At 37.8% G+C, this 15,496-nt stretch overlaps 1 protein-coding gene across 2 annotated transcripts in view; it reads left to right on the top strand.

Moving 5' to 3' along the window:
• EDIL3 (EGF like and discoidin domains 3) overlaps positions 1-15,496 on the top strand; it is a 257,434-nt gene that overhangs the window by 186,093 nt on the left and 55,845 nt on the right. For both annotated transcript variants that reach the window (XM_086771054.1, XM_086771053.1), the window contains 2 exons: positions 13,658-13,813; positions 14,911-15,055. In XM_086771054.1, coding sequence (XP_086627180.1) covers positions 13,658-13,813; positions 14,911-15,055 — 301 coding nt within the window. The remainder of the gene's footprint in view (positions 1-13,657; positions 13,814-14,910; positions 15,056-15,496) is intronic.

Raw genomic sequence — 15,496 nt, 5'->3', positions numbered from 1 at the left:
GCAAGGTGGGCGAGTATAGTTCCAGAAGATCACAGCCTTCCTTCCTTAGACTTTTGGAGTATGAATGGGCTTTTTGCTCTGGAAATAATACCCACGCAATGGATTCTTGGTCAACAGATGATCCTTCCTAAATGTTAATTTGCCCAAGAACAGTAAGACATAGTTCAGACATACATCAGGGATCCTGGAGTGGAGAGGGAGCAGAGCTTCAGTGGCTCCTGCCACAGCATCGCAGGGCAGTCTGGGCTGTGTTGGGTGGTCAGCGTACCAGGGAGTCCAAAGAATATCAACCTCGGAAATACATTATGTGCTTAGAACAAAGTGAGAAGACGGGTAAAGGCATAGAAAAGGTATAGGGTAAAAGGTATCAGATTTAAGGCTAGACAGCAAAAATCTGAGTATGCAATGAAGACTGATAGGAACCATTACTCAGCAAAGATCGGTACAGTTGGCGAAGATGATGTTTTGAGTTGGAAGAGCTCAGGGAAAGTTTTGATTAAGGAAATGATGGGATAAAGTTGATTTCCCAGTCCTGCTTGTGGCTAGTTGATTAAGCAGGGAGAGGAAAAAATCAGTGCTGCTGGTTCCTGTGCAATTGCTGCTGTTGCACTGTGACTAAGCTATCCTATCTGAGAATAAGAGAATCCTTAATTTCTGCTCATCTCCTGAGTGTGGTTGTGAAGAGGATCTCTGCCTGATGATGTAATAATTTTCATCATGTGCAAGAGACTATCACCTCTTTTTTAAGTGCTTTGTGGCCTTTTGGACGTGGACATTGCTTTTGCAAGGTCAGTATTAACCCACAGCCACCAAGAGCAGATTTGAGAATACATTACATCTGGAGAATACTAAGAAAATTAGCTAATTATTTTGTATCATACCACAGTGTAGGAGCTACAAAACAACACCTGAACTGTTGCTGGAGGCAGTTGTATGTAAATGTAAGTTAATAAATAGAAAAATAAAAAAGCTGTTTTGTTACCCCTCGTTAAAATAGCAGGAACCGTTTGTCCGGAGATGTCAGTATGTTTACCAATTGATTTTTAAATAAAATGTTCAGATATTTAATTTGATTATTGTGAGAAGGAGGAGGATTCATTTACAAAACAGCTGGACTGCTCAGTGTGGTTGCAGAATCAAAAAATGAGAAATGAAGTTGGTTCAGGTTGAGCTCTTTCCCCCTAGTTTTTGTTGCATACAATAATATCCAAAATATTTCGTTTTGGAGTTCGTCCTCTTCAAATAATTCATCCTTTCCAGCTCTATTTCATATTTTTATTCTTTTTGAGGTCAATTTTAGAATGTCAAATGGAAAAGCTAAAAGTCTTAATTAGAAGTATATGAAAAGAGCATCCCGATTCTCCTCTAATTTTCTAATTTTTTAATTTCTTCTCTAAATGGCTTTTCTGAAACTATATGCTAAAGTTCAAATGAAACTCCATACTGTGAGATACAACAGTTTCATGGAAAAGGGACCCAACTTCTAACTGGTAATTTGAATATATTAGTATTCTAGTCCAAAATATAATATGTTGAATTTATTTACTTCTACCTTCTCTGTGCATCTGTTTCAAATAATACTTTTTTTTTCTACATTAGTAACTTTACACAGTTTTAAGAAAGTTTGTTCCTTATATTTCTTGAAACTCTCAGTAAATAGTCTTCTTCTAGATACTCTTAATAAAGAAGGTGACCTGTTATGAAAAAGCCCCTGTGTAATTTAGAATTTTAAGGTCAACTAAGTACAGTTAGAGCCACAAAAATGTTGGTCCTATAAAGCTTATTCCCAGAGTAGAAATCAGAGTGGTTAATCAGGAACCAATATATTGGGCATCTCTTGAACTGTCTGGAAATGTCCAGTGCCTTAGAGGGTGTGCACAGAGCCAGCGTGCTGCATGGGTGATGGCAATGTTCATCCAGAGAAAACGGAGCACAAGGGTCTTCCTTAAATACTGCCAATACACAGCATTCACTAAAAATATGTCTGAGGATTAAACAGTGTATTAATGTGTTCTTGGATATGGTATTTACATTAAGATAGTTTAAAATCAGTGGAGTAAGACAAGCATTGTGCAGCACAGTGATTAGAATTACTTGTTTGAGAGAATCTAAATTCTAGTTCCTGCTCCAGAAGCCACTACTCTTTTTTTAGTGATTATTGAGAATGTATTTTTGGGGATTCTTAAAGTCTAAATATATTGGAATGTTGTTTCTGGTATGTAGAATGTATGTTTTTGTTTGTGGCTTAATTTGGTTTTTAGACAAGTGTCTCCCACTCCACCTGTGGTTTCAGTCCCGTCTCTGGTTTCGCCTCACATTTTGGGGGCTTGCAGTCCCTAATACTGGTGTAGTTAATTGTGTGTCTGTGAATCTCACAAACCTAATCGTAACTGCTGTGACACACAAAAAATGTACATACAATTAATACTTTCTGAGTTCCATCATTCTTATCCCCAAGCAGGAATCAATAAACTTTTGGGTTTTTTCCTCCAGGAAAGATAAGGAAAAAAAATTAGCAGCTTCCACATCAAGAACTTCCAAAGAGCAAGTATACACCAGGTGATAACTATTTGCTAATAAAATGTTAAAACCCAAAATGCACAGAGGTCTTGCAGAACATTCATTCAAACATCTGTTAGTAAGAGCTCTAAGCAAACTACCATCTGCCAAACCATTCGTTTTGTCAAAGTTCATTTCCTCATTCATAAGTACCGTTGTATCAGCTTCCAAAAATACCTGTCATCATAGATTAAATATTTAATATTACTTAATATAGCCCTCAGCTTAATATAGTGTGGCCAAGTGAACCTTATGAAATACAATATCAGAGTCATCACATAAGGTGACTCAAACCATATAGGAAGAATTAATCTGCTAAGTTAAATGCTGAAAAAAACTACTGAAGCTCTGTGTTTTCTGTCAGTAATCCAAAATTTGACTTAATATCATAGAAGGATTTCCTTGGCGGATTGGAAAGTGGCAGTAACTACCTGAAAGCCCTTGGCAGGGGAGAACGAAAGTGGAGTTGAATTCTCAAAACTATCCCGTGTAGTACCTTTAAACTGCAGGATTAGAAGAGATCTTCAGGTAGCCAAAGTCTGCCATAAATTCACTGACTTCAGTGAACTCAATATGAATATCTGCTAGCGATACATCTCCCTCAACATCTATACATTTAGCTTACAGGCTAAAAATGTAGTTTATGTACTCAAAACAGACAAGAAAGCAAATGACTGCGAGCCTATTTCTTAGTGTAATCATCTAGATACTCCCTTGTGTCCCATAACTTGGTATCTATTTGATATCACCTTATATCTCCTCGTTGTATTCTTTGTAGACACAAACACCCACACACAGATATATTCAAACAACTTTTGATGGAAGTTTCGGATACACAAAAGCAGTCGGTTTGGAGTTAGCGTCCCCATGGCAACAGAAATTTGATGCTGTTATAAACACTATCCGTAACATGTTCTGTCAGCCTGTGTGCCAGCTTGCCTTAATTACTCCACCTAATATAGTTGAAGACTGAAGTAACAGTACTTTTGCATGCTCTGTTTCATGCATCTGTAACACCATCTATTTTGACTTAATAGTTTTTCACATTTATCATCCTGATATTAAAAGTAATGAAACCAGTAAGAAGTGACACACTGAAATGAGGAAATGTGTGTCCATCTGGTTTCTTACACCAATAATATGCTGCATGTGGAGATGCCCCAGCACCTATGTGGTGGCTCGCCAACTGTAATGGAGTGATGTCTGGGCATCGTAGTCCCTCTGTGGGGAGGATAGCATCTAAATCTGTAAGATGATGCTATGCTGATGTGTGATAGTCAAACAAGTCATATTTTATGTTGTGAACACTTTCAAAACCAGCAAGGCAATCTCCCTTATTTTTACTCTTCTGCTAGGCTTGACTTCTAGAAAAAAAAAAAAAAAGCTGTTTCAAGTTACTTCATTACAGCTAAGATTCAGGAAACAAAGTTCAAGAAAAAGCAGATTTTTTTTTTTATATATGATGCAGAGGCATGTATACACACTTACCTCTGTGTTGATGGCCCCAGAGCAGTACATATATGCTGAGTTCATATGTGTGTGGGTAGGTGACAGAAGTGCAGAGCAATCTCCAGGGTGAAAATAGAGGCAAAGCCTTGGTACAGCTCTAGCTGTGGAGAAGCAAGCATGTGGTCCCTGGCTGCACCTCCATATTTCTCTGCAGTTCTCTGGAGTAATTCTCAGAATTACTGATTTATTTAGGCTGTTGGAAGCGTGAGAAGTAAACAGCACCATGATAGCACAGCAGAAAACAATGGCTAAAGTAAACTCGCACTCCTTGACCTCCCCTGGAAATGATGACGTGTGCTTGTCATCTCAAAGTCTTTTTAGTTTCAGTGGAATATCAATTCTGTGAGCTGAAAAGTAGGAATGTATTTTACTCTTGCACTGTTAAAACCTTCTTATTCCATGAGTGGTTAAGATAAAGAGACATTGTTCAAGTCTGGAGTCTTTCAGATTTTGAGGGTTTTTTCTTTGTCCGTTGCAAAACCAAGAAACTTTTGATGTTTTTAATCTAATCTATTGTCTCTCAGCTTTTGTAGAAGGAAAAAGTATTCTGATGAAAAATTGAGAGATAATTAAAATTATTGGAAAGTCTCAGTAAAGGGTAGGTTTTTGTGTTCATATATCAACTTTTTTTTTGTCTATTGATGAATTTCAAGACATAATGAAAAACATTATGAGTGTATTTCTTGTGATTCAACCAATACTGAGCCAATTTCTTAAGGTTCAGGAGGGATTAATCATTTAAGCCATGTTTTCATTTTCTGTAAGAGCACCTGTGGGTGAAGAAATCATTTGAGTGGCATAGTCTTTTCAGCAGTCACAAAGCCGTCTCTCCGCTGTGTGCTTAGTAATCTGCTTCTTCCTTCCACTTGTGTCCGTCTAAAACCTTGGCCTCTCTCCCTACACAGGCAGTCTCATAGCAACTAACAGATTATTCTCAAAGATGAGAATACATGGAAGGATTGCTTTCACATACTCCTATTTTCCCATTTGTCTTTCTCCCACAAATTTTATCATTACATGAACACAGTCTAGCTGTGCTGATAATTAGTCTAGCCCTAATTATCAGCAGCATTACTAGCTCAGTCAGAAGTCTTAGTTGCAGCTGGAACTTCAGTGTCCTTTGGGTTCTTCAGAAACTGACAACTAAAAAGACTCTGCACTAACTAGGCGAGGTATTTACAGGTACATAGGAAGAGCAGAAGGACGGTATGGTCAGCACAATAGGCAGCATAAAGCCAGCTGTGGCTGCCAGGCTCATTGGAAAATAAAGCTTTACGTAGATACATGATGATTAGGATTATCTTGACCAAGGAAGAAAGGGAGGGAAAATGTGCATTTTATGATCTGTGTTTCATTACTGATCTGCGTTTTATTACTGGCTGAGGAAGGGGAGCTAAAGTGTGGTAGCATGAGAAGTGGCTACTGAGGAGGAGTCTGCAAACACCGATCCACCGTGTTGCTTGTGCGTTGTGGACTCCTTGCGATAAATCCAGACCTAGTTTGAATTGTGGGATTTGCAGCATCTCCCAAGGCTGACATAGCCAAAATCACATAGGAAAGGAAGTTTGCCCATTGCACAGCCCATGATGATAGTGCCCTGTGGAACCACCCTGCACGTGAACTCGTCCCCTTCTTTTAATCCATAATGAGTATAATTTCTGTAGATAAGCTGCATAGAAAGAAAGACAAGGTAGTGAACTATGGTTAAGAAGTGCTTTTTCCACAGGTTGTTTGTGCACCATTTGATAGCACTATTACCATTTGCTGGGTTTATTCTGATGGAGGAACTAAGTAGCTTTACTTTCCTCGTGTGTTAAAATAAGCTAGGAATGTGCAGTGGTCACAAAACCACAGTAGGGATCTCACAGGGCCAGGTAAGTCTAATCTCCTATGTGTTCCCCACTATTTCAGTTTTTGCTTTAGCTTTCATCTTCCAATGGATGAGTTTAATTCCAGGTTCAACTTTAATATTCAAAGCTAATGAAGATATTTTCTTTGTGCAACAGACTTGGCGTTTTCTAGCACATATCCTTCTTATTTAACATTTCTTGGTCTGAGAAGATGTAGCACCTATACAAAGCTCACTGAAGTCAAAATGGGAAATCTTCCCAGTTGTCCTTGTTGGGACAGGGCAGGTTGTACTAGTTATCAGAGTTTTTACTAGAGTGCATCTACCAAAGTGCCTTAAAAACAAATGTAAAGGATGCAATAAAAAGTACCTCTGATACTTGCAATGAGCACATTAAGATTTTTCCCTGGATGTATTTTCATGGTGATTTTAATGATACCTTTTGAATGTACTGCTTTTCCCTAAAGAAGAGAGTTTTCATGTAGGATTAAAAGGAAAGTGCATGTTTGTTTCTACGACCTGAGTCTATCATCCTGTCTTCTAACCTCTACGGGCTATCGATCAAAGCTATTTTACAAGTGGAAATACATATAGATATTTTCTTTGACATTTTTATTTACACATTATTTGACTGGTACTTTAAGAAGTATTCTGGATATTTTGGGGAAGTTCTTTCTGGGAGGCATTAGCATGCCAAAAACAGGAAGAGTGTTCAGAAGTTCAAGGTATATGAAGGAATTAATAATAGCAGTGAACAACCTTCTTTCTTAGCTAACCTTAAATTGCAGGTAGTTAATACCCATTTAATCAATACTTTGTAAATGAGATGAAATTTTACAGGACTGCAAACCTCTGAATAATAAGAGGTTGATTATAGGCCTCTTCTTGAGATGACAGTCTAAACATGCCAGTATTTGAATAATTCATATCATCCAGTTAATGGCTTTCATAACAACTACATTTGGGACTAAAATAATGACTTAATAATAAGAAGAAACAGACCAAGCAAGTTTTTAGTCTGTCTAATTATGTATACTCTCTGAGGCATAAAGTGAAAGTTCTCAAGTAAAAGTAAAGGAAGTGAGGCCTTTTGGTAACATTCGTAACACGTACTCCTCCATGTTAGCATTACATGGGCCAAACAATCCCTGTATTTATGTTTTCTATAGAAGTAGGGTTTAACCTATGCTCTAATCTTTAACCTATATTCTAATCTTTTTACAGAAAGTCAAATTAAATTAGTGGGCCGAGTTGTGTCTTTGATTCAGCATGCCTAACTTGAAGCATATGAATAGTCTAATTAAAGATAGCAAAGGTGATGAGTTGCTTTTAAGTGGTTGGCTGGGGCTAAGCTGTGAGTACAGGGAAGACCTGTGAGATGTTTGTTGTTACCACAAGGTACGATAGATTGGTGAGGCACTCTGAAGCAACAGTACCAGGAGGGTGAGTTTGCAGAGGATTTAATAGCAAAATTGTGAAGAGACTTTGGTGGGCCTGCATCCATGAAAGTGAAACAAAAAGGGTCTGGGATCAGAAATAACTGAGTATTTAGTTGGTTTATCTGCAAGGTATGACCCCACAATCGTGTTAGGAATTACTATTTGCAAAGTGACCTATAGCAAATGACTGTGTTGTTTCTCCTAGACTATCACAATTATAGGATAAAATATGTTGGCTTTTCTCCATGTAATAAACACTCTTCCAGAACAGCAGCAACAGCTGGAGCGCTACTGTGTATAAATCACTGTGTTACCTGAAGTAGATGCTAGTTGAAACACATATCACTGCTGCTATGCTGACTGCATTAATGCCCTCAGCTAAACCTGGAGAAGCTCTGCTGATGGTGCTGATTAGGAGAGTAACAAAAAGCCAGAGACAGGCAAGATATGTGAGCACCTTACATCCAAGTGCCAGTGATGCTTTGCGAAAGGGAAGATAATAGTAGCTGACCCGCTCCGACCTTCCTGAACCTGATCACACGCCACCTCCTGCTCTGCAGCCCTTTGCTCTTGACGTGACATCAGGGTGAAACAGCAATGTTCAATCCTGTTCTAGGTCTCTAGTGCTTGAAGGTGGAAAAGAAAACATGGGAGGGAGCTTTCATGCTCACTAAATCTCCCAGTATTGAGGGAATCATGTCAGGTTACTCCTTTCCTGAGTTTATTACCAACATTTCCATTGGCAAGTGTCTCTATTTTTCATCAGAAAATGTTTCTCTGGGTGCTTTCTATCTAGCTTTATCAGAATTATGTCTTTAGAAAAAAAAGACAAAAAAAAATTAAATTTCAATCCGTCAAAAACTGATGAAATCAGCAGGGAAGGGTTGCTGTAATAAATTTTTGAATGCCAGTATAACCTTGATCCCATAGTCAACCCTATCTTTACATGAGGAATAGTGAGTATTTGTGCCAGAAAAGAACTATTTATAGCAATGGTATTGTATCTCATAACTGAAACAGGTAAACACCATAGTTTTCCACAAACTGCATTTCTGTTTATGAACGATGGCTCATGTAAAAATACATTTACAGTCTCAAAGACCCAACGTTTTGTGAAAGCTTTAACCTGAGCATTTCTTGGAAGCTTGCTCTTAAAGTGTAATTCAGATAAACCTGTTCTGTGTGAAGTGTTAGTGTTGTTACTGCTAATAATGCAATAACAAATGAGAGGAATATGGTTATGTATTCTGGCCAGGAACATCACATATGGTGTCTTCCTAAAGTCATTCCACCTTCTCATCTCTCCTCTGTGTAATAATGTAGATGAGATGGATGCAACTGACTTTTTTGTCTTTTTGGTCAAGTACATAGCTTCTGCACACTGAATATACTAATATTTGATCACAAATTGAGGAATATGAACGTCTTCTACTGGTGCTATCCCTAATCTCTGCTGTTCTGTTACATTGACTGTGAATTCAGTCTTTTTCTACAGTTCTAAGGTTTTTAGGCAAGCTGGGACATGAAAAAATATTTTTCATCTTTGTTTTGTGGAGCTCTTTGGACTGTTTATGAAAAACAAACATGAAGCAATTCCCTCCAGTCTTGTGGTCCTACATTTACTCACACCTGAAAGTGAAGCTGCACACATACCATGCAGATTTGCAGGATTGGTTCTGAATAGCCTTTGAAAATGATGCGCTGTACAATCTACAGGAACTCATGAAATTGCCGTGTTCGTACTGCCACTTTCTCTTGGGAAAATACTCTTTTTCTTTTTTCTTGTTTCCTTTCTGATATAGATTTTTTTCGAGTTCCAGTAAAATCTTGATTGGCTACATCTTCATTGCTGTAGACAACTGAATCATTTAGCATCCTAAAACAGATTTGTGTGAGTCATTGCAGTTAAAAACATTTGTACACCAGTGAAAATTGTTTAATAGATAATTACTCCTACAGAACCAGTGCTGAGAGCAAGAAACAAAGCATGTTGGTTACTTTTTCCCCTCCTGTTGAAAGAGGTTATGACTCTGTAACCTGCTGTGATGATAAAAGTAGTGTAATCATGGAGTCAGAATGATTGTGGTGGTTGAAAAGAATGAGATAAAAACAAATTTCAATGACTGCTGGGAACTTTTTAAACTGGCAGAGTCAATTTTATTCCCCAGCTCTTGGGCATACACTGCACTTTTTACTAAGTTCTGGCTATATGGTGTAGTATAGAAGGCAGCGAGTGACTGGCAGTGCAGGAATTCAGCCAGCAGTGTATAGGGCACCGACTAAGGTATGGTATCTTGTCCCTCGGCACTGTCTATTAACTTGAGTTGACTGCTATGCCTCTGCTCTAGCTGAGCTTTTGGCAATATCAAATGACTTTGCATCATCCACCATATATTGTGTAGACATAGTCTCTTTCTTGTAGCATCACATTTAAATAAATTTATGTTAGACTACTGTCTTCATTTTACATGCAGTTTTAGCTGAGTAATTTGGTGTTCTTTGTTTATTCTAGCCCCAGAAATATTCCCCATTGAAATCCAAAACCTCTTTGAGGCAGATTCCATTACCTCTAGGTGTTAAACGGCACCTTACCCAAGTTTCATGAAATGCTTCATGCCATGAGGATGACGGGCATCCTTGGATCTGCTTGTGAACATCGCAACCAAACCCTTGACATGGGTGGCTGGGTGAATTAGGTCCCATGGAAGTTGCTGGGCCCAGGGGCATCCTCTGAGCTGAGGTGAACGTTCCATGGACAGCTGCCGAGTGTTACTCTCAAAAACACCTTAAATTTAAGTAGGGCTGGTATAACCGGTCAGTCTCTTTTTTTTTCTTTTTTTTTTTTCCTGTAAGTAGTTTCCTCAGATTTCTATGCAAGTATCTTCTTCTTGCAAAGTCTTCACCATGCATTAATGCGGTAAATCCTTCAGAATACTGTTGGTCTTCTATCATCCTTGATATTTTCCACTTAATCTAGATAATGATAAGGGATCCTTTATAACTGAATAAGCTTTTACCTTTTTAAAAAAGGTATGTTAAACTCTTGTTCTTATCCTGGTAACTCTCACCTCTTTGTTTGTTTAGAAACACAGTCACTCATGTAGTTAGAATATATAACATTCTGTCCTAGATCTAAATTCACAAAGCAGAGCTTCCTAAGCTGTTTTTCTTCACAATTGCTGCAGAAAAATACCCTTGAAAATGCTTTTAGTGCTCAAAGATCTAGTTCACATTTCATGTGGGGAACTTTGCTTCTTACTGAAGTACATTAAGTAAGAAAGATTTCAGCACCTGCTTCATTATACTCATTGCACAGTTGTGATATTTTGAGTTTTGCTAAACTCTCACTTGAAAAATTTAAAACACGTAAAAGAACCCAGACACAAAGGGCCGATTACTTCCAGGTGTATCCATATGCTACCGCAGGTGTGGCCTTAGGCCCATGGGGATTTTGTATGTAAACAAGCCGCAGGGATGTGAAAGTATTTATTTTCCTCCTTCATTGGGATTTTCCAGCAAACATTGACAGAATATGTACACCTAATTGCAAAACACAGTATCCTGCTTTTATTACCTGTGTTATATCAAGCTCTATACTGCTTAAAGCCAAAGCCCGGTTTGTAACTTAGAGTATGGATAGTGATCAAGAAAGCCTCTAAAAGGAAAGATTCTGACTGTTAAAACGAAGAAGTAGATAATATTGTATAGTTTATATGTACAGATACGCAGATAAGGGTATAGAGCAGGCTGGTACATAGAAGAAAAAAAAGGCAGGTTTTTAACCTCCTTTTACCTCTTTACTCAAAGAACACAGGTTAAACAGCATGTATATTAAATTAATGTTCTAAAAGTAAATTATTTTTGTTTTATTTCTATGATTATCCGGCCAAATGTTCCCTTCATTCAGAGTTGTCTTTTTTTGAAGTTTGAGTTTCAACTATAGTACTAAACTCTTTGGCAGATTACTTTTGTCATCATTTTGCTTCTTGAGGTGCAGTGGTTGATTTGTTGTGTGTTAGAGATGAAGGCTGGGGTATGGAAAGGAGGCAGTGTGGGAATATAATATCCAGTGGTTAAAGTCATGGTTTCATTAGAAACGACTCTTTCTGAGTAAACAGGAAAAAAAAAAAAAACTTTAGAAACTTAGAAATTTAGAAAATCCACAAAAACCTCATCAGGGTTATTATCTGGAAAAAGAAAAATTGCAAATGAAGCTGAAAGAATATTAGGTATATGAATAACTGGATCAAAGAAAATTTGTTTGATATTGCATTATATCTTCCTTTTCTTAAACAGTGAAATGTGAAGATACTACTAGTCAGTATATGCAAAAGGCAAATAATCAATGGCAGGTTTCTGCTTGATTGTGCTTTCTAATTTATTTTTTTTGAGATTATGTTTTATGTATTACTAATAAATTTGTAAATGTATGGAAAAATTGTTTTACTTAACTGTTTATTAATATTAAATTCAGATAGGGAGTGACTTCCAGAAACATTTATATCTAACTGGTTACTATCCTACATTTTCAAATGTAGTTAGGGGGCTGCTACTAGTTGCTGGAGCTGTCCTCTTACAAATATAATGTGCTGTTTGTTTTTGTTTTCTGGGAAACCTGAAGTGGGAGAAAAGAAGGTTACCCAAGGTTGTAAAAAGACCTGAATCTCTTCTGATTTATACCTGTCTAAATTATTGGTGTGAGTCCATTCTCCTCGTTGCACATGTAAATGTTCCTGAGTTTTCCTGATATACGTGAGAAAGATCCTGTAAGAAATCTGATCTTTTATAGGCAGCTTCTCTTCTCTCAATGGGTCTAAACCTCTAAAATACCCATTGTTATTCTAAAGGTGTAAGAGTCTATATTAATTTCTTATAGAGAGAACTGTGGTAAAACTATGCTGAAATTTATTTTGCCTCAAGAAGAAAAATATTTGAAGCCTAACTATTTCAGATAAGTAGCAGAGAAATAGCTAGACTTTCTCAAAAAACAGCAGTAGAATTCTGTCTTTCTCCACTTTTCCATTGTCTACACAGTAAAAAATCAAAACTCTGAAGTTTGATCATCTTGCATCCTTAATAGAAGCTAGATTATATTACCAAGTGAGAGAAAATCTTGAGACCACACTGTAACCAATAAAGGGATTAAAGTATTTGGACAGGAGACACCTGATCTGTCTCTGACTCCCTATTCCTGCAGTGGGGCTGCTATCCCAAATAGTTGGGAGTGACTGAGTCACTCCACTAACATGGGAGCAGAGAGAAGGTTCCCTTGGAGGAGGTAGCGTAGTTTAATGTATTGTTTACATTGTCCCAGTTGTTTACCCTCTAGTATTTCCATTCATCTCCTTTTATCACACATCTGTCTGCATCTTCACGCGATTCTCACAGTATGACAGCTCTTTGCTAAGCTTCGTTTGCTGCAAAAGTTACTGACTTCGGCTGCATACAAGCAAGAGAGAAGGAGTGCGACCACCACAGATTGCTTCATGATTGACATTATTGTAGGGACAAGGCTGATGATGCCAGTGTTGATTGATTAGCATATCACATCTTTCCCATATCATAGTTGGATAAGGAAGGCAAAATTAGGGTTGTCTGAATATTATGGAACTCTCCGTACCTCTTTCTTTTTGGACTTCAAGGTGTTGAGTTCAACTTGGATAGGTACACAAGGAATGTTCATATCCATTAGTAGTCATTGATATTTTGCTATTGACTGTTTTGGGATTAGCATTTCACCATGATCTTTAGATGTATTAATTTTCAGTGAGAATCAAGGAAAAGTCTGTTTGTTTACTTTACAGAACATCCATGTATTTTTACTTTCACAAGGAAATTTTACCTGAAGGTAACTGAGGCTCTCCTGTATGGGGTTGCAAATTGGCTTCTAATAGGACAGAAGATTCAGCCTTTGGTAAATTATCACACTGCTGCATTTCCTTTTTAGGAAGAAAAGAAATAGCTGTAATACTATACACCAGTAATATGTGATATCCCAGTAATACACCAGTAAAATGTTGTATATAAATAATATATATGTGTGTGTGCACACGTGCATATTAAGACATAAGCATAGTACAGGCTTTTGGTTCCATTTTTTTTTCACTTATTTAGGTGCCTGTGTACATGAAACTAATGAAAGAAAAAAGGAATTAATGCAGGTGTAAGGATAGTAACTTAAATGCTACAGCTACGTGTTTTCCTTTCTGTCATTTAAAAAAAAAAAGAAGGAATCAAAGGAATCTAGAATCAGAATTGTGTCCCTCAGCTGGTTGGTAATAACATTGTACTGTTATTTCAGATAAACCTGCAGAAGAAGATGCGAGTCACTGGAGTTATAACTCAAGGTGCCAAGAGGATTGGAAGTCCAGAATATGTAAAATCTTACAAAATTGCATACAGTAATGATGGGAAGTCGTGGACAATGTACAAAGTAAAAGGCACAAAGGAAGATATGGTAAGACTACATCATATGTGTTTGAATATCTCTTATGGTTTAGCTGCCTTCAGAAGTATGAGGTATCTGTAGTATATAAGCATAATTGCCCAACCGTATGATACAGGTTGCCTTGTTATTATTTTTCTCTAAAAAAACCCCACTCAATAAATTTGTACTTTCTGTCTTCTAAGAATTTCTTATACTGTAATTGATGGTTGTATAAATACTATGTCCCAAGACTAGAATAATCCTGTTTATTACACTTAACTGATTTTCATTTTAATTAGTTTACCAGTAATTACTCATTACTGTGTTTTCAATTTAGTTATATTACATTGGCAGATTAGTGTTAACCCTTAAAAGGATGAACTCATTCGTCAGTGCTAATCTCTGCACTGCATACAGTATCATCCAGTGGGAAGTATGTGTTTACAGTTTATAGTTACCACTTATTTTTTATAGAGCTGAGCATACAAAGCAGGCAAAATCCCTTTGCTCTGTTAGTTAAGATAGAACTAAGGCGCTTTGCAGCATTAGCCGTAGTTTCTCTATTAGGAAATTAAAATGCTGTGTGAAGAGGGTATATAATGAGGGGAGAAAACAAAGTACAAGCGTATCTGGTTAGCGTGAGGAGCAAACAGCAGAATGTTTATAGGTTTAACTCGGCTCCCCCTGGGATCAATGGGAGGGTTATAGTGCACTTCAGTGGGAGTTGGATCAGGTTCTTGAAGTAGAGGGGAAAAAAATAAATGTCAATCAGCATAAATAATTGCAGGCTAAATTGAACTGAGACCATCTAATACACTAATTAGAAAAGAGGGCATAATTTAGTTGCATTAGTAGCTTCAGTTTCTAGGAGGGGCAAGATAGAGGTCTTATTTCAGCAGAGGTGGCAAACGCATCCAGTGCAAGACAATGAATGGCAGTATGTTTTGCTGAAAAACTCCAGTGTAGGGCACTAGAAATGATAAAACAGCCTCTATTGGGGAAAAACTTGCAGAGAAATGTGCGAGGACAGTCAGAAGGAAAACACAGATATTTTTGAGATATGGAAATGGACTGCACCTCCAGTAATCTTCCTGGCACATTTTTATGAATTTGTCATGTTTTCACAGGTGTTTCGTGGAAACGTGGACAACAACACCCCGTACGCGAACTCCTTCACCCCTCCGATTAAGTCGCAGTATGTGCGGCTGTATCCCCAGGTGTGCAGAAGGCACTGCACGTTGCGAATGGAGCTCCTTGGCTGTGAACTGTCCGGTGAGTTCCCTGCAGCCGCCGCGTCTCGGAAGTCAGCCGTCAAGCTGCACGTTTTTCTGCTCAAGAAAACCATGTGTGGTTTATTCCTGGTGAAATACAGTTGGCAGGCCTGAGTTTACCCAGCTACTTATCTCTTTTTACGTAGATTGTATAAGCAGCAACACTTACCTAAGTGATGTAAGTGGCAATAGCTTCTTGCAGAAGGGCAGTAGTAAGGTAACGCGGTAGCCATCTAATAGCACTTCATAAATTTTTTCTGTGCGGATTGGCCCCCACAATTACATGGACCTAGAAAAGGTCATTTTTAGCAGTTTTAATAAACATCAACAGCTATCAGGAGCTGTAACGTTATGTACTAAGCAGACCACGAGACAGAGGCTCTAACTCACAGTTACGCTCAGCTCTGTAAATTCAACTAAGCGCCGAACACAGTTTCTGAGA

This window comes from Chlamydotis macqueenii, chromosome Z (genome assembly GCF_036417535.1).
Source record: "Chlamydotis macqueenii isolate bChlMac1 chromosome Z, bChlMac1.mat, whole genome shotgun sequence".
NCBI lineage: Eukaryota > Metazoa > Chordata > Aves > Otidiformes > Otididae > Chlamydotis > Chlamydotis macqueenii.
Note: the sequence above shows the minus strand (reverse complement) of the source record. Positions and strands in the feature narration are given on the sequence as shown.